At 46.6% G+C, this 18,212-nt stretch overlaps 2 protein-coding genes and 1 non-coding gene across 3 annotated transcripts in view; 2 read left to right on the forward strand and 1 right to left on the reverse strand.

The window, feature by feature from the left end:
- Window positions 1–8,131: 8,131 nt before the first annotated feature.
- On the reverse strand, window positions 8,132–17,770 carry Ina (internexin neuronal intermediate filament protein alpha). Its single transcript, XM_059256879.1, has 3 exons — window positions 16,169–17,770; window positions 10,895–11,019; window positions 8,132–8,479 (listed from the first exon to the last, which is right to left on the reverse strand). Exons 1-3 carry the CDS (start codon window positions 17,231–17,233, stop codon window positions 8,164–8,166), a joined length of 1,506 nt encoding a protein of 501 aa, XP_059112862.1. The 5' UTR covers window positions 17,234–17,770; the 3' UTR covers window positions 8,132–8,163.
- LOC131902891 (U6 spliceosomal RNA) lies at window positions 9,553–9,659 on the forward strand. The gene has a single exon (XR_009377164.1). It is a non-coding gene; the product is annotated as a U6 spliceosomal RNA (small nuclear RNA).
- The window catches only part of Nt5c2 (5'-nucleotidase, cytosolic II), a 145,872-nt gene continuing 144,647 nt past the window's right edge, over window positions 16,988–18,212 (forward strand). The window contains exon 1 of the mRNA XM_059256887.1: window positions 16,988–17,290. Within this exon, the coding sequence (XP_059112870.1) occupies window positions 17,232–17,290 (59 nt within the window). The 5' untranslated portion in view covers window positions 16,988–17,231. The remainder of the gene's footprint in view (window positions 17,291–18,212) is intronic.

Consider the following 18,212-nt stretch of genomic DNA (forward strand, 5'->3'; position numbering starts at 1 on the left):
CCAAAATGACACAAAACACCCCAAAAGTATGTGTGTACTTTCGTATGCAAGTGCATGCTCCTGTGCATGCATGGGAGCCAGAAGAGGGTGAAGTTACAAGCATTTGCTAGAAGTTTGGATTGTTAAGAGTGCTGGGATCCAAAAACGCTGGTGCTCAAGATGGCACAGCGAGCATCTTTACCCACTGCGCCATCTCACCAGCCCTCCACTATTTGTTTTGAGCCAGGATTAGATGTCAGCTCAGGATACATGATACCCTGTCTCAAAGAAGAAGGAGAAGGTTTTCACTTTTTATCTTTATGTAATGGTGTACAAATGAATGTGATTGTTGGCTTCTCTTCAAAACTAGACTGGAGAAATCTGAATTAATTTCCTACAGAGATTTAATGGTCTTTCCATAATGAAATGCCGTATTGATCTCCTGAAAGTCTGCCAAGCACTTACATAAATGGCAGTCCTACCTCTTTTTTTTTTTTTTTTTTCTGAGAAGGCTGTCACTGTGGCCTATGCACAAACTCACAGTCCTACTTCAGTCTCCCAAGTACTAAGACAACAGATTTGTACCACAATGCCTGTTGAGTCAGTTCCTTCCTAATGAATAAGGGGATCTATCCATTAATATCATGAGACTGATAGAGAATCATTTACTTTTCCCTTCTTGCTTTACCTAGATTTGCCACCAAGCAGGAGAGGGGTGAAAATACAGCCTGGGGGAAAACATCTCAGGCTCTCCTGCATTCTGAATCTGCTTCCATTCTGAATCTAACCTTGATTCTTGGGCCTATCTTTGGACTAGAGTGTCCCATTGAACAATTTCAGGACCCGGAAGAGCTGCTTTTATTGGACTAAAGCTTGATTGGCCCTGACGGAGGTTGTCTGTCTTGAGACAGAGTCTCTCTATGCAGCTCTGGCTGGTGTGGAACTTGCTGTGTAGCCAGGCTGACCCTGAACAAAGAGATCTACTTAATTCTGCTTCCTGGATGCTGGGATTAAGGGCGTGTACCATCACATCTGGCTAGGAATTTTTTCTATCGTGTAGGAGTCCTTTTGTCAGGAAGTCAAAAGATGGGCAGTCCATTTCCTGTTCATTCATTTACATAGATGAGCCTACGCGAGGTAAATTTGTTTGAATATGCGCTGCTGGTGGTGCAGCTTGTAGTCCCAGTTACTTGGGCACCTGAAGCAGAAGAATCAAAAGACCCATGAGTTGAGCACCAGCCTGGGCAAAATAGACCTAAACCAGACCTAGTGGTCCTCTAATCCCAGCATGTGGCAGGTGGAGCTAAGAATCTGAATTTGAGGCTAACCTGGCTAAATAGCAAGTTCCAGGCCAGTTTGGGCTACAAGGTCTTGTCTGGGAGAAGAAGGGGGAAAAGTCAGATGTAGGCTCTTTTTTTTTTTTTTTTTTTTTTAAGATTTCTTTTTGGTGGTATATGCCTTTAATCACAGCACTCAGGAGAGAGAGGCAGGCTGATCGCTGAATTCAAGGCCAGACTGGTCTGCAGAGTTTGTTTCAGGACAGCCAGGACTACACAGAGAAACCCTGTCTCGGTAAAAAGAAAAAAAAAAAAAAGATTTACTTTATAATCGTGTACATGTGTATGAGTGTGAGGGTTTCTGAGTATGATTGTGTGTGCAGGTGCCCATAGAGGCCTAAAGTGGGTATCAGATTCCCCTGGAACTGGATGGTTGTGCACCTTTTTTTTAATAGGTGCTGGAAACTGAATTTGTGTCCCCTGCAAGAGCAGCAAGTGCTCATAACTGCTGAGTCATGTCTTCAGCCCCGCGATGTAGGTTCTTAAACAAACCAGAAAACAACAACAAAACACTCCTTTGGAGTTTGCCCTGTGTAATTATTAGCAACAGACTAGACCTGTTACTGATATATTCCAAATTTCTAGCCTTTATTCTGTGATCTGGGTTACACTCTGCTGGGCACTCTAAAACAGCTCATTAGAGAGCTGGGATGAAATGTCACAAACATTGCACAGAGGCCACCTGCTTCATCAGGGAAGCTAGTGGCCATCTGGTAGCTGCAGCAACGTGTCAGTGAGGAGGAGAGATGAGAGAGTCCTCCATGATCAAGCTTCATTTTTTTTTCCTTTGTATCCAAAACTATGAGGAATCACTGAGGTCCTGCAGAAGCATAAATCTTCAAAAATCTGCAGCATGATTTACTGTTTAATATAATTCCACTCTCTCTCTGTGTGTGTGTGTGTGTGTGTGTGTGTGTGTGTGTGTGTGTGTGTGCGCGTGCGCTTTGTGAGAAAGGATTTATAAATCTTAGTGATCTCCACCCCAGCCTAGGAAGCTTGGAAGATTTGAGCACTAAGTGCAGGAGCAATCAAATTATCTTCTAGGAGATCGATAAAGGAGGAGAGAAGCCCTTTGATCTCTGTAGCAATCATTCTCTTTGTCTTCTAAGGGATGCAGCGGAGCATGGAAACGTAATAAAAACAGTCCTTTGTTCGGCTGGGTTGAGTAGCGTTTCCCCTGTTTAATGGCATATCCATGTGAGATATTTGGAAACTGCAAAATGCATGATGGCATCAATCTAATATGTGTATCAAATTGGAAAACATTGCAAAGGCAGTATGGCAGGTTCTATGAAGGACACATTTTACTTGTGTGCTCTGTTTTAACGGCTTATGAGTTCCACCTGTCAGTTATTTTCATTTTAAATGACTATTTGCTTTCAGGTGTATAGGCTTATTTGGTTAGAAGAAAAAAAGGTGTGATCTTGCAGTGAGATGTTTTTTCAGGATCTTGGCGATGTCTGACATTATAATGAAGGTGACAGTCGAAGGCAGGGGTGGAGCTCAGAAGTAAGCAACATTGCCCGTTATGTTTTCTTCTGTTACACCCAGGCGACTTCTGGCTTTTCTCCAGGTTTTCCTTTAAAATCGATACACTTATTGAGTCTGCTTTCTGCTATCATGAAGGGATTCCTTCTACCTGGGGTAGGCTCAGGGGAAGGTGGCTGTATATAAGTGTCTCAGCTGGAGCAGAAGGTCCACTAGGCTTCCATGACTTTTGTTTCCTGATAATTTCATAAATTCCCCATCAGTGGGTTTTTTAGAATTGAGTTTAAACTTGCATAACACAAAAAGGAATCTTTTTAGGGCTGGGTAGTTGGCTTGCGGGTGCTTGTTCTATGCCCCGGAACCTAAATAAAAAGCTGGGTCAGGAGATGACTTGCTTGTGATCAGCATATAGGAGGCAGAGACAGAGACCTGGAGCAAGCTGGCTGGTTTGATCAACCACAGCAATGAGCTCCGGGTTCAGTGAGAGTTTTGTCTCAATATATAAGGTGAGAGCCATCAAAGAAGTCACCTGACATCAGACTCAGGCCTGCACACACACACATACACACACACACACACACACACACACACACACACACGCAGGCATGCACATGCACATCAGCCTCCTCCGTACATAAAAATACAATAAATCATTTTATTTATTTATTTGAGACAGATCTGTGGATCAGACTATGTAGATCAGACTGGCCTCAAACTCAGAGATCTGCCTGCTCTGCCTCCTGAGTGCAGGGATTAAGGGCATGCACCACCATGCCTGGCTTAAATCATTTTAGAGTAAATGATTCAGAAGCTAGATGTGGTGGTACATGCCCATAATTCCAGTACTCAGGAAGTTTGAGGCAGAAGAAGTCTGAACTTGAGGCTGCTTGTACTACATAGGGGGACCCTGTCTTAAAAAACCAAAAGAGAGATTTAGTGTGCTTACAGGGGTGTGCAGCTGCGTCCTCCCTAATTCTAAAACATTTTCCTCCAAAATGAAACCCTGTAGCAACTGACTATATATTCTCCTTTGTTCTCTCTCTCACCCTGGAAGCTACTAATCTATTCTCTGTTCCAATTGATCCCCTCCCTCCCTCCTTCTTCCCTCCTTCCTTCCTTTCTTCAGAGCCTTGTGCATTTTCAGCAAGTGCTCTTCCCCTGAGCCACATCCTACCTCTCCAGTGTGTTTTTGTTTTTTAAAAAATACATTTAAAACACTGTTTCGTGATTGCCTTTAAAGCCAGCAGCAGTGGTTCCGGCCTTCTGCTTGAGCTCCCAGGTAACATCTAGGACTTTATCCCCATGACTATTTGTGACTAATTTTGGAGCTAATTTGAACTCTGCTTCCAGATAATTGCTTAGCTCTTATATCCACTTTGGCCAGGGCAGTACAATAGATAAGCAGTCTGGATTTGTTATCCCTTGAAGATGTGTCTTTTTTGTAACCCTTCTTTCCTCTGGCCGGTGATGGAAAGGTAACATTCCTTTTGCAAAGCTGTAAGCAATCCTGCTTGTCCTCACTCTAGTTTTAGTAGGGAAATCCCATCCACAGCTATCTAGTGTTTTAGTAGGAAAAGAAGTCATCCATGGTCAACGGGTCCAGAGCCCTGGTTTGTTCTCAGTACTGCTTTTTTTTTTTTTTTTTTTTTTTTTAATTTGAGATAAGATTTGTCTGTGTAGCTCAGTCTGGCCTTGAACTTGAAATCTTCCACCCTCAGCCTCCCAAATGCTGGGATTATAAGATTAGAGCCAAGTTTTTTGTTTATTTTTTATTACTATTGTTGAGATGGGGTCTTTTGTAGCCCAGGCTGGCCTCAAGCTTGCTAAGTCGCTGTGGTGGTTTGAATAAGAATGGCCCCATAGGCTCAAGATTTGAATCCTGGGTCACCAGGGAGTGGCACTATTAGAAAGGATTAGGAGGTGTGGCCTTATTGGAAGAAGTGTATCACTGAGGGTGTGCTTTGAGGTTTCAAAAGCCCATGCCAAGCCCAGAGTCTCTCTTAGTTTTTGGATCAGGATGTAGCTCTTAGCTACTTCTCCAGCAACATGTCTACCTGTATCGCCATGCTTCCCACCATGAGTTGATAATGGACTAAACCTCTGAAACTGTAAGCCAGCCTTTAATTAAAGGCTTTCTTTTATAAGAGTTGCCTTGGTCATAGTGTCTCTTCACAGCAATAGAACATCAACTAAGACAGTCCCTCTTGATCCTCCCACGTCTACATCTGCTGGAACTGCAGGAATGTGCCACCACACTGGACCCAGTACCCGTTTTTGAGCTTGCACTGCCTTATAGCCCTGCAGGAAGGCAGAGGCTGAGGAAGTCCGCACACAGAGCAGCTTGCCCATGGTACTGCCAAGGTTTCTGGGCAGGGGAAGCTTCTGTGAAACTTGCAGAGAAAAAGAAGCTTTAAAAAGATTTCTACTCTCTTTGGCAGAACTGCTGCCGCCTCGTAAGCTCTGGAGTTGTAGGCTTGTGCCACTGTGCTCACTGGGAAGAGAAGCCAGCATTGTAGAGTGGGATAGGAAGACCTAAATCTTAGCTCAACCACTTACTGTGTGACATCGTACAAGGATCCAGGCTGAAATCTGCCATTGTGAAGCTCTGCTACCTGGCTCATAAAATGGGTGTACAAACACAATCCCTAAAGTGTGTGTGTGAGATTTAATGAGATGATTCTGTTTATTGTCTAGTATGGTGTTTGACATTTATGACACTAAGTAGGCATTAACAGATAAATGTCTTAAGATGCAGAGAGGGTTGGAAGAATTGGCTCAGTGGGTAAAGCGTTTGCTACTCAAATATGAGGACGCAAGCACCCATGAAAAGCCAGGTTTGGTGGCATATATCTGTAACCCCAGTGCGGGGAGGCAGAGACAGCAAGATTGTGGCAGCTTGCTGGCCAGCTAATGTAGATGAATCAGTGATCTCCAGGTTTGGTGAGAGATCCTTTTTTCCAAAAATAAGGTGGGAGGAATAGGGGAAGACGTCTGGCATGGGCCTCTGGCCTCCATACATGCCTACATGGGCACACACACACCACATCAATCTTTTTGTTTGTTTTTTGAGACAGAGTTTAACTATGTAACAGCTCTGACTGTCCTGGAACTCTCTTTGTAGACCAGGCTGGCCTCGAACTCAGAGATCCACCTTCCTCTGCCTCCTGAGTGCTGGGATTAAAGATGTGTGCCACCATGCTGGGTGGTGGTGGTGCACACCTTTAATCCCAGCACTTGGGAGGCAGAGGCAGGTGGATCTCTGTGAGTTTGAGGCCAGCCTGGGCTACAGAGTGAGTTCCAGGACAGGCTCCAAAGCTACACAGAAAAACCCTGTCTTGAAAAACAAAAAAAAACAAAACAAAACAAAAAACAAAAAACAAAAAAAAAGATGTGTGCCACCAATGTCTGGCTTTTTTTTTTTTTTCTTTTAATATAGGGATTCTGGGATCAGACTCTGGTCCTCATGCTTGAAAGGCAAATACTTCAGCCAACCAAGCTATCTTCCCAGCCTTCTTTTCTTGTTTTTGAGACAGGGTATCAGGATGTAGCCTAGGCTGACCTCAAATACACACTTCTTCTACCTCAGCCTCCTGAGTGCTGGGATTCCAGGCGTTCACCATTATGCTCACCTTGCAGAATGTAGGCACTGTCTGTCCTTCACTCTGGGCCCAGGTGATTAGTGGCAACTCATCAAAAACAATATAAAAAAGTAGTCAGGGCCAGGAAACCTGTGAGTAAATGATGCTTTCCTCAGGGAACCAATAGAAACCAGAGAACACAAACCATGTTGGTAGGATTAATGACTTTTAATTTCTTATATTAACTAATGTCTTACAGTAAGTGGGGGGGAGGTCAACAGGGTTGGGTCAGAGAAAGGAGGGTGTCTTTTCAGGTCCTTGAACTACTGGAGCACGTGCGAGAATGGGAGCTCAGTGGAAGCATCATGTCCTTATCAGCACAGCTTGTGATGAGGTGGGTGGGGACAGAGCAGACAGTTCTGTAGCTCCGGTGGAGGTGAGCAGAGACAGGGCAAATCCTGCATCCGATTTGGCACACGAGGCAGACAGGACACGTGGGTGCACGAGGAGCTGACTTTCCAGCCTGCCTCCTTGGATGGGGGAGGAGTGTGCACACCCCTCCTGAACTCTGAATGTTTCTGCCTCTCCTCAGGGAGTGACACCCACTGCAGCAATGCGACACTGTTGGGGAAAGGCTCTGAGAGAAGAGATTTTTTTTTTTTTTTAATATTTGCTGGTGGTGTTGATTGACCAGAAGTGTTTATTTTTTTTCACTTTTGGGCAGTAGCATTGTGTCTGGTGATAAAATATCCTATATGTAGCACTCTTAAAAAGCAAGGCCTCTTGAGAACCTAGATAATGGGAAGGGGACTACAGATTCTAGGGCAAGGGTATGAAAAAGCTAATTCTATACCATTACACAGAAACCAACACAGAGGAGACCTTGGTCTTTCCAATCACTTCCTGTATTTACGCTACTAAGTCTAAGGTTGGCTTAACCACAGCGTAGGATAACTATCACTGTGCTTCTAAAGTTAAAGTGAAAAGCTACATCATTTAAGGTAGTTTTTTTTTTCCTTCTAATTAAGTGGATTTGGACAAGCTGAAAGCCTAAAATCTAGAGATCTTTTTTATTTTTTAGGAAAATCCTTAAAACGAATCACTGCCATTATTATCTTTTTCTTTTTTAAGCTACAGGTGTGAAAGGGCATAAAGGGCAGGGATAAGTCATTACACAAATCACGGAATGGTCAACATGCATCTAACCTTTCCCACCGAGCAGAGATGTTAAAGGGAGTGTTCTGTTCGGGAGGAAATACTACACTAGCCTGTCTTCCCTCCTCCTGGGCGGGAGAAAAGGAATATGGATTCGAGAGGAGAGGAAGAAATGTGCCCGTGAGAGAAACACCAATCCTTTGTGACTGAGCTCTATCAGAGTGGAATGGGGTAATGGTGTCTGGACCACTGGTCTGTCCTCGGCAGTGACTTTATGTTTTTAGGCATCTACAGGAAGAATCTCTAGCTGGGTACCGGCGGGGTATAGTGGATAAACATAGGCGTTAACTGCAGCTCACAGCGAGTGATGACCAGAATTAGCACCTTCCTCTGCACCTGAGTCACCTGTCACTATGAAGCCCGAGCCGTGGGGGAGAAAGCTGTGTTCTTGGAGAACTCCTCTTACTGCTCCAGGAATGGAGAAAGTAAGGATTCAGTGTTAAATATGACATTGCAGCCTTAAAGACATTCTATAGCGGTGATAGGTGGTGTGGTTCGGAAGTAAGCGGTAGAGTAAGTCAAGTGCGTTCCCTCTTAGGCATTAACTTCTTTTTTAAGCAATGGGATTACATTTTTTGGCTCGAAATGGTGCTTTCTTCTATATTTGACTTCTCGGTTTTCTTCGTAGATATTACCGTTTCCTCCAATGTTTCTTCAAAACTTTCCGATATCTTGGATGTCTTCTTAGAGGCGTCCTTAGAAGCCCCTTCTTCTTCCTCTTCCTCCTCCTTTTTAAGTGACAGCCCAGTGGATGAGGATTTGGGGGTTGCAGAACTAAGGATTCTGGGAGGGAGCAGGTAACTGGGATTGGGAAGTGGATTCAGGCCTGAAATGCTCAACGCACTGGTGCTGAACCGCGTCTCTTCACCTTCCAGCAGCTTCCTGTAAGTTCAACAGAGAGAAGCTCTCAGGAGTCAGGCTACGAATTTGTTTAAAGAACTTAACCCTCCAGTCCTTTTTTCATTTTAGAGACTCCAGAGAACACTGCAGTTTCTCCATGAGCCTGAGGCCAGTAATACTGCATGGAGCTTGAGATTAGCATGCATATGTATGGATTGTCTCTCTCTCTCTGCCCCCTCCAATATCAATGTTGTTTAAAGTATTGTCAAAGGAAACCTATCCCATTCACAAGCTGTTTTCCTGCAGGAAAACAAAACCATCCCTCAGCTACATTAGACACCTATTTTTGGCAATTAGAGTCCACAAAGCTCTGGAGAGAAGTAATTTCCCTAATTAACACCTTAACTGTAAAGGGGAAAGGAAGTGAGAAGTCCACAGAGGAGCAGGAAACTGCCTAGTCCAGCCCACACTTGCGATCTGTGCCCTTTCCATGTGTGAAGGAAGGTCTGAAGGGAGTGAAAGAAGCATCACTTAGACACAACTTGAGGCAGCAGTCTCCACTCAGCCTAGACTAGACAGTACAGACCAGATGGCTCTCTTACCTTGTTTTTCATAACTCTAGTAGGCTTTTGCTGTTGCTTCTTTACTTGTTCTTTTGTTTTTGGGGATAGGACCCCATATAGCCCTGGTTGGCCTTGGTATGTAGCTGAGGCTGGCCTTTAACTCCTTACTGTCTTACCTTCACCTGGGATTACAGGTGTGTACCACCATGTCTGGCTTTTAACTCTAATAGTTTTTTTTTTTTAAATAATTCTTTTTTTTTTTTTTAGATTTATTTATTTATTACACATACAGTGTTCTGTCTACATTCCAGAAGAGGGCACCAGATCTCATTATAGATGGTTGGGGGCCACCATGTGGTTGCTGGGGATTGAACTCAGGACCTCTGGAAGAACAGCCAGTGCTCTTAACCTCTGAGCCACCTCTCCAGCCCTAACTCTAATAGTTTTTAATTATTCTTTTTCTAAAAATCAAATCAAGATACTATTAAATACTGTGGGGGCAGGCCTTATCTTGGAGTAGGTGCTATACATAGTGGAAAGGTGAAAAAAAATGTGTTGGCTTCAGTAGCACATATACTAAAACTGGAATGACATAGAGAATGCTACCATGGCCCTGGCACAAAGATACCATACAAATTCATGAAGTGTTCCATATAAAAAAATGTCCACACTGCTGGGTGGTGGTTGTGCATGCCTTTAATCCCAGCATTTAGGAGGCAGAGACAGGTGGATCTCTGTGAGTTCCAGGCCAGCCTGGTCTACAGAGCGAGGTCCAGGACAGCCAGAGAAACCTTGTCTTGAAAAACAAAACAAAGAAACAGAAAAGTCTACACTGATCTGAGGTTGAATCTGAGGGTTACCATTTCTTCATGACTTTGAGTAAGTTATAGTATATCAAAAAACTGTACCTTTAGTTACCTTTTATAATAAAAAGGTAAATGTTCACTTCAGCTGTGCCTTGAACAGATATCTAAGAGAAAACCTCAACTTGGATCATTTTCAGCTTGGATCACTTTCTGTTTAACTCACTTTTTTTGTTTGTTTGTTTTGGTTTTGGTTTTGGTTTGTTTTTTCAAGACAGAGTTTCTCTGTGTAGCTCTGGCTGTCCTAGAACTTGCTCTGTAAGCCAGGCTGGCCTTGAACTCACAGAGATCCACTTCCCTCTGCCTCTAGAATGCTGGGATTAAAGGCATGCAACACCATTGCCTGGCTATATTTTTATTTTTTAAAGATTCATTTTTATTACTTTTAATTGTGTGTAGTGGTGTGTGTGTGTTTAAGCAAGTGCAAGTGCCTGGGGGAGGCCAGAGGCATCGGATTCCCCTGGAGCAAGTTATAGGCAGTTGTGAGCCACCTGATGTGGGTGCTGAGAATCAAACCCAGGTCCTCTGTAATAGCAGTTTGTGCTCTTAACCACTAAGCCATCTTTCGAGCCCCAACCCCTATTTTCATTGTTTTGTTTTTGAAGACAGAGTTTCTTTGTGTAACAGACTTGGCTGTCCTGGAACTCGCTCTGTAGACCAGGCTGGCCTCAAACTCACAGAGATCAGCCTGCCTCTGCCTCCCTAGTGCTGGGATTAAAGGTGTGCACCACCATGACAGATTCTAACTCCTGTTTTAAACTTACAGTCTGACAGATGTTCATTTTGACCTCTAGAAGCCTGTGTTACCTTTTAAGAGCCCAGCAGAGATATGTAGACTACTCTGGGATTAGTAAGGTGAAGCTAGGATATATTCAAGTAGAGGGACTGAAGGGTCTGCTTATCTGGACTGGATAGTGATGCTCTCCATCCTCCCTCCCTGGTCAGAAACAGACCACATGGAACCACTTCCATAGTAACACTGCCCCTGACGAGCATGTGCTTTGCTAGGGTAAACATGCCCCTTCGTGTACCTGTAAGCCGCTATCTCAATGTCAAGGGCCATCTTGACATTGAGCAAGTCCTGGTATTCCCGAAGGTGGCGAGCCATCTCACTCTTGGTGTTCCTTAGGTCATTCTCCAGCTGCCCAATGCTGTCCTGGAAAGTACATATCCAAAGTAGCAAACATTCATCGACATTTCCACAAGGCAGGATCGCAACCCTGACTACACATTAAAATCATGTAAGGAACGGATAGAATACCTGCACAGCAATCTGTGTCCAGCCTAGGTTCTGTTTCATTTGCTCTGGGGTAGGGAGGGACTCAGTATTTGCATTTTTCCCCTTAAAGACCCTTGGGAAATTTAAATGCATACTGAAGGTTAGGAACTTCTACCATGGGACACATGGTTTCACAGATCCTTCCTTGATTGTGTATGTATATGTATGTATGTTTATATGTCTGTGGATGTGACTATAGGTACCCACAGAGGTAAGAGATATTCTGGAGCTATAGTTACAAGCAGTTGTGAGCCACCTGATAGGTGCTAGGAACTTAAGGTCCTCCAAATGAGCAGCACACACTCTTCAACCACTGATCCATCTCTTCAGCTCCATATATATAATAAAAATTTAATGTTGGATAGATGGTTGCATATTCTGCAAAGCACCAGCTTTTTAAAAAAATGACAATTTTGAATTTTTGTACATTTATTTATTGATTGATTGATTTGTTTATGTGTGTGGGCACGTATGTGTCACCAGGGATATGTGGAACCAGAGGACAACTTGTAGGGGTTGGTTCTGTCTTCCTGCCAGGTAGGTCTTAGGGATAAATTTAGAGTCTAGGTATCAATCCAGGCTGTCAGGCTTGGTGCTAAGTGCCTTTACCTGCTGAGCTATCTTTCAAACATCCTTCAAAATGATAATTTATATAAAACCATTTTAAAGTGGCAAATACCACTTATTATTAGGACATGAAACTAATACAGTCTTTCTCAGCAATCAAGGTTGTAAAAATGATGTTATTTTTCTATGATTTCATGTCTGTTATCTTTTAGATATATTTGGGGTGTTTATTTCTACCCTAATGGTTCCAAAGAGCAGTGTTTGTCTTGATGTTGCAGTTTATTGCTTTTCTTTGTCCTCAAAAGTGTTCTGATGGGTGTTAGCCACCCTTGACAGTGCCTGACTCTAGTGGTCTCCCATTTTTATCCTTCCTCAGACTTAAACCCAAATGAGGAATCGTTTCTTTTGAGAACCATGTGAAGGGTGGTTAGGCTGAGCATCAGTGGGGCCAACTTCCCAACGTGTGATTTAGAGGTAGATGTTCGCCTCATCAGCAGGTTAATTCGATCGTTTATTAAAAACTGCTTTTATTTTCCAGCTGTTTTTGGAACAAGAGGCTGCTGGGGAGCCGAGTTCTAGATAGGTGGAGGGTTTCTTGCATGTTATACACCTCACATGGCAACTTTATGGACCAGAGTGGACACAAAGTGGAACCCAGCTCCTTCCAGAACGAGCTGACTGAAGTGCTGGCTGCTGGTGGCTCACCAAGGTCCAGTCTCTTTGTTTGTGCACTCCTCCCGGTACTGGACTGTCTGGCTGCCCTTCACAAGGCCTCCAAAGATGGCCTCCAGCGGGAAATGTGAGCAGAACGCTGCAGTCTGCCCCCTCCCCCAACCATGCAGCTGCTGCTGGCTTAGCCTGGAGAACAGGAGAGAGGAGGCACTCCCTGCTCCAGCTGGGATCTCTCCTGGAGCAGCTAAGCATCTGGCCCAGGGTGGAAGGAGGCAGGTTGGGAAGAAGACAAAGCATGGTCACACTAGCATCTGCAGTGAAGAAAAAAAAAACCGTGTACCCATTTCCTTACTTTGGGGGGGAAAGGGGAGACCTCAGCCAGGCAAGCCGGAGTGCAGGCCATACAGAACTAGTGCTGTGCATAATCAGTTAGATGGGGAGGTTTTAATGTGTGGTTGCCCACAGGAACCCACGTCCTTATTCCATCCCTGTCTTTGCTTTACCCTTGTCTTCCATCACCCTCTGCCACCATATCTTATGAGAAAATGTGGGTTAGGTCAGTACACTCCACAGTCAGTCTGAGAACACACAACAAACGATGTAACACTTTCATTGAAAATGCACATTCCTAGCAGGGTGTGGTGGGGTATGCCTGCCGAGAAGACTTTGAATTCAATCCCAGTTTAGGCTACGTAGGGAAACCCCATGTTACAAAATGGAATAAAAATCATGTTCCTGGCTCTACCTAAGAAATACAAAATCCATTTCTTCAGGAGTGGTCAGAGAATCTCTCTTTTAAAAAGCTGCTCTGTGGTCTGGGTGTGCCATGGAGTTTAGATCACTGATTTAAATCTATCCCTGTTAAGAAGCTATTGTGGTGGCCAAGGTAACAGCATAGGGTGAGATTGGAGGAGGGGAGGGAGAGCAGAGGGAGGGAGAGCAGATGGAAGAGCTTTGAAAAAATGAGATTTCCCCTCCCGCCTTGAATCCTAATTTCAGAAATGGATCTATCAAGCTATAGATTTATACGTAGCCACTGCTGCCTCCGGTCTCCCGAGGGCCAAATCCAGCCTGCTATTTAATTAGGCTGGGCTCCAATCTCATATTGGAGAAGAGGGTAGCCTTGGCATACCTCCCTGGAAGGCATTAACCAGCAGTGATCTTGACTGCCCACCAAGGTCTTTCAAGGAAAGCTTTGGCTTTCTAAGACACTCCACAGCACAGGTCTGAAATTCAGTTCCCTCTGAGATGGCCTCGGCCTGAGATTCTAACGGTAGTGCCCCATCTATGTGGAGGCCAGAAAGTCCTCTCTCAGAACTGAAAGGAATGCCTTGTTCCTCTAGGCGAAGCATGGCTGCCTCTGGCCTGCACGGCAGCAGCCCTGTTCTGTGTGCTCACTGTGTCACCCTGAGTCACACTTTGTCCTTTTGAAAGTATATCAAGCGTTCTCTCTTCAAATAGGCTATTAGCTCTCTGGGGCCGGGAAAAGGACATTAATCGGCGTTTTCTCTTGTCTTTGAGAGGGCTGAAAGCTTGCATAGGGAAAATGTGCTCACTATGAGTCTCTGCACCAGAAGGGAAAGAACGCCTCCCACTACTACTGCAGTGAAAGAGGAGGGTGGGTAACAGGCTAGAAGACAATGGTTTCACAGTGAGGAGGCTTTCCACCTCCACCAGGGAAACAAGCAGGGGCGGCAGGTCCAAGTGTCTGCAGGCCACGCCGTGAGCCCCACCCCACCATTGGCTCCCACGGGGTAGGAAATAGCTTTCTGTCATCTGGCCTCCTCCTCCACTCCCTCCGCAGTCCACTGAGGCTAACGCTGATGGAGACAGCGCTCAGAGCCTGCAGGTTCTCTTACCTTTTGTTTCCTCGACCATGTCTGGAGACCCTACTGTTTTCTAACACAGGAAGCCTGTATTTAGAGCTAACAAGGCAGACAACATCATCACCACCTCCTAGAACCAGCAAAAAGAGGGCAGAGCAAAGCCCAGGTCAGCCGGCAGTTTGGGGGTGAGTTACCCTTTGTGTAGAAATATTGGGCTAGTCCTCAAGAAGACTACCTAATTCAACATTTGAGGCTTCTGGAAGAGAAGAAATCTTAATTAAGTGTGATTGATTCAGATCATCCAGGGCCGTGGACATACTGAAAAGCTCAACTTACAGATTTTGTAGCAAAAAAAGAATATTTATTTGAATAATAATGTAATATCAGACTAACCAAACATATTTCAAACAGGCCTTTTCCCTTTATGAAAGGAAGTCATTCACAATGGACAGTAAATACCTACCTGCATATCAATAAATTCTTTAGCTTCTGACTAAAATGGTACTTTTGAAATATTATGACATTTCCTGGTTCTATTTTTAGTAATGTCCCCCAACACATTAATTTATCAAATGTAAAATTCAATCCAGCTAAAATAATTTGAAATTTCTGAATTATAGACATTCTATTCAAAGGAGCTTTTATTGTTCCTTGTCCTTAAACCATGTAATTTGTATTTTTTCTATATTTTCATCCGTCCTGTCTTCTTTCTCCCTTTGTAGTCACAAGCCCCAAATGTCCAGTGTGGTGAAACTGAGGACACAGTGGCCTTTGTTGGGAAGGAAGAGCCAATCGTTACCTTCATAGAGCTTATAGAGCAGGGAAAGATGAAAAAAAACAACGTCGCCTATAACAAAGAAACCATCTCTGTAATTTGCCACATGCACTTAAGCTGAAGAAATATTAAGGTAATGGGACCTTTCAAGTGAGACCACACAGCTGTGGTTTTTGTTAAGTGCTAAGCCATCCATGGAGGCGAAAATTGATGCTGTCGACAAGATGAACTTTGACTTTAGGAAGCCCAGACTGATTGTATTATAGAACTAAATAAATAAAATTGAAGCAGTTAATTGCCTCGAGGCCCAGAGATTCCTAACTGGGACAGTTTGGAAACAATGAAGCAGGAGACATTTCTGAGGCGGGAGGAACTCGAGATCAGCACCGCGGACAGCGCCCAGACAGTCTCTACGCGGAACTGTCAGAACTGTCAATAGATGGACCAGGAAACCGCGCGCGTGCATGCGTGTGTGTGCGCGTCGCGGGTTTGGGAGGGGCGGTAAGGGTGGGGCAAGGCAGTTGTCACCAGCTTAATTATGCCAGCTTTCACTCCTTTTTAGAGCAAAACTCAAGAAAATGAGCCCAGTTCCCAAACGTAAAGCACACCATACTCTATAAATATCAACTCTAAGGCTCAGAAAAGTCCTTTCAAAGCCAACTAAACAAACCAGATACTTAAGGACCGGACCACACGGAGGCTGTCACCTGCCCCCTCTGGGCTCGTCAGAGGGGTTGGGACTGTTCTGCTAGTGTGTTTATACTCTTGATGACAGGAAGGCACGGTTAGATACTTTGGACTTCCAAAAAAATTAAAGACTTCTTTGTTAGAAGAGTTCAGTCGGGAGACTAGGGTGGGGATTGTAGTTCGGTTACAGCATACGCCTAGCATATGCATGAAGACTTGGGTTCAGCCCCTAACCCCCCCCCCCATCACCCAAAATAGAGTGCGGAGACATTAAGGGGTTGAAAGAGCTTCCAGGGCACATACAGTTCACATTTGAGGCTGCATTCGTGGGACCGTGATTATTATTATTATTATTTTTTGTTTGCTAACACCTCCAGCCAACACTCCTCTCTCCTCCCTTCCCCTCTCCTGGTTTCCTTAGGTCCCCATTTTACAGGGAGCGCAGCTATGCGCGGAAAAGGACAGGGCAATCTTTCCTATGCAGCATCCCAGCCCTTACCTGGTAGCCGGCCACCTCAGCGCTGTGCCGCTCCTCCAGTTCCAAGATCTGCCTCTCCAGGGACTCATTGGCCCCGCGCAGGCCCTCTATCTCAATGGTACGTGCCTGGAGCTGGCGCCGGTACTCGTGGATCTCCTCTCGGCTGGCTCGGATGGCTTCGGTGCTGCGCGCCGCCTGCTCGTTCAGGTTAGCGAACTTGGACTTGTACCACTCCTCGGCGGACTGCAGGTTCTTAGCGGCCAGAGACTCATACTGGGCACGGATCTCCCTCAGCGCCGAACTCAGGTCTGGCTTAGCCACAGCCACGTCCACCTCGGCGGCAGCCTGCGAAGACGCCTGCAGCGTGGCCAGGAGCTCGGCCACCTCTTCGTCGTGCACCTGGCGCACGAAGGCCAGCTCGTCCAGCAGCGACTCCACCTTCTTCTCCAGGTCCAGGCGGGCCAGAGTGGCGCCGTCCACGTCGCGCTGCTGCGCCTTCAGGGCGCGCTCGGCGCCCTCGCGCCCGCGGCTCTCCTCCTCGCAGCGCGCCCGCAGCCGCTGCACCTCCTCGGCCAGCCCGTCCCGCTCCAGCAGGGCCTGCGCGCGCGCCGAGCTCGCCTCCTCCAGCTGCGCGCGCAGGTCGCGCAGCTCGCGCTGGAAGAGCTCGCCGACGCGCGACGGCTCGGCGTGGCGCTGGCGCAGCGCCGCCAGCTCGGCCTCGAGGGCGCGGTTCTGCGTCTCCAGCTGGTGCACCTTCTCGATGAACACGGCGAAGCGGTCGTTGAGGCCCTGCAGCTGCTCCTTCTCGTTAGTGCGGATGATCTTGTACTCGTTGGTGCGCGCCGCCGCCTGGCTCAGGTCTAGTCCGTCGGACGCGGGCAGCCGGCGGTAGGCCAGGCCCAGGCCGAGAGACGAGGCCGAGGAGCAGGCGGCCGTGGAGGCCACATTGCTGCGGGACAGCGACTGCGAGCGGAAGCTGCCCGAGCCTCCGGGCCCGGAGAGGCGCGTGGACAGGCGCGAGCCGTCCCCGAACACCTTGCGGTAGGAGGAGGAGGAGCACAGGTAGTGCTCTGATCCGAAGCTCATGGTGCCGGGGTCGGGGCCGGGCGCACGGCTGCGGCGGGACCTAGCGAGGACGCGAAGGTGCGGCAAGGCTGGGCGCGGCGGGGCGGTGTGCGGGGCTTTTAAGGCGCGGGGCTGGGGCGACGCGCTAGGGGCGGAGCTTCATCTCCCGATCTAGCGGGGAGAGGAAGGGGGGCCTGTGGGGGCGGGGAAGCGCAGTGCCACCGCAGCTGCGCGCCACCGACTTGGGCCGTCTGCGTGCGAGCCCCTCCCTGTCCGCAGCGCCTGTGCCCCAAGACTCTGCCTTGGGAAAGACCGGAGGGGAGGGGGTGCCCAAACAACCTGGACTTCCCAGTTAGAGAGCACTCAGCGCTCTGATGGCTTCACAGCGTGTCCTTCCCTTTGCCTTTATCCCTCATGGAGAGTAGGTGGTCTGAAAGGTGTCCTCTACTCTCATCTGCACCCCAGAATTCTCAAGGGTGAGGCCCTGTTGTTGTTGTTTTTTGTAGTGCTCCCCCCCCCACCTCCCGGGAGAGCGGGCATCCCTTTCTTTATCTCCCGTCTTAGGGGTCTCCTGCTTCTCAGCAGGAAAGTGGGTCCACTTCAGAGAGCATCCCTCAGCTCCGCAGCCCCAGGAGATGGTAGGATTCGCAGAAAGCTTGAGATGCAGGGGTCATCGGTGAAGAACGTAAGCCCGAGTTTTTGAGGGTGCGAAGGGTTACCGAGAGGAAAGGGGCCAGGCCTGGAAAAGGACAAAGCTCTGAGAATGAGCAGGGTTCATCTCTAGGCCTCTAACGATGGCGCATGCCAAGACCGCAGACTGGGAGAAAGGAGGGTACAGGCTTTGGTTTAAACAAAAAACAAACAAAACACATTAGATTTTAAAATGTTTCAAAAATGGGTTTTTAGCCATGAGGTTTTATCTAAAATGAAGCTGGATTGACTTTGACTTTTTAATGCCTGCACCCTGCCACTCTTTTGAAAATAGGAGCTCGGATGACTA

The sequence above is a fragment of the Peromyscus eremicus genome, chromosome 1 (genome assembly GCF_949786415.1).
Source record: "Peromyscus eremicus chromosome 1, PerEre_H2_v1, whole genome shotgun sequence".
Lineage (NCBI taxonomy): Eukaryota > Metazoa > Chordata > Mammalia > Rodentia > Cricetidae > Peromyscus > Peromyscus eremicus.

Coding starts and splice junctions, on each gene's coding strand:
- Ina (XM_059256879.1), bottom strand. CDS start 17,233: ATGAGCTTCGGATCAGAGCACTACCTGTGCTCCTCCTCCTCCTACCGC. Junction 11,020..16,168: donor CTGAGGTGGCCGGCTACCAG/GTAAGGGCTGGG, acceptor TGTACTTTCCAG/GACAGCATTGGGCAGCTGGA. Junction 8,480..10,894: donor ATTGAGATAGCGGCTTACAG/GTACACGAAGGG, acceptor TTGAACTTACAG/GAAGCTGCTGGAAGGTGAAG.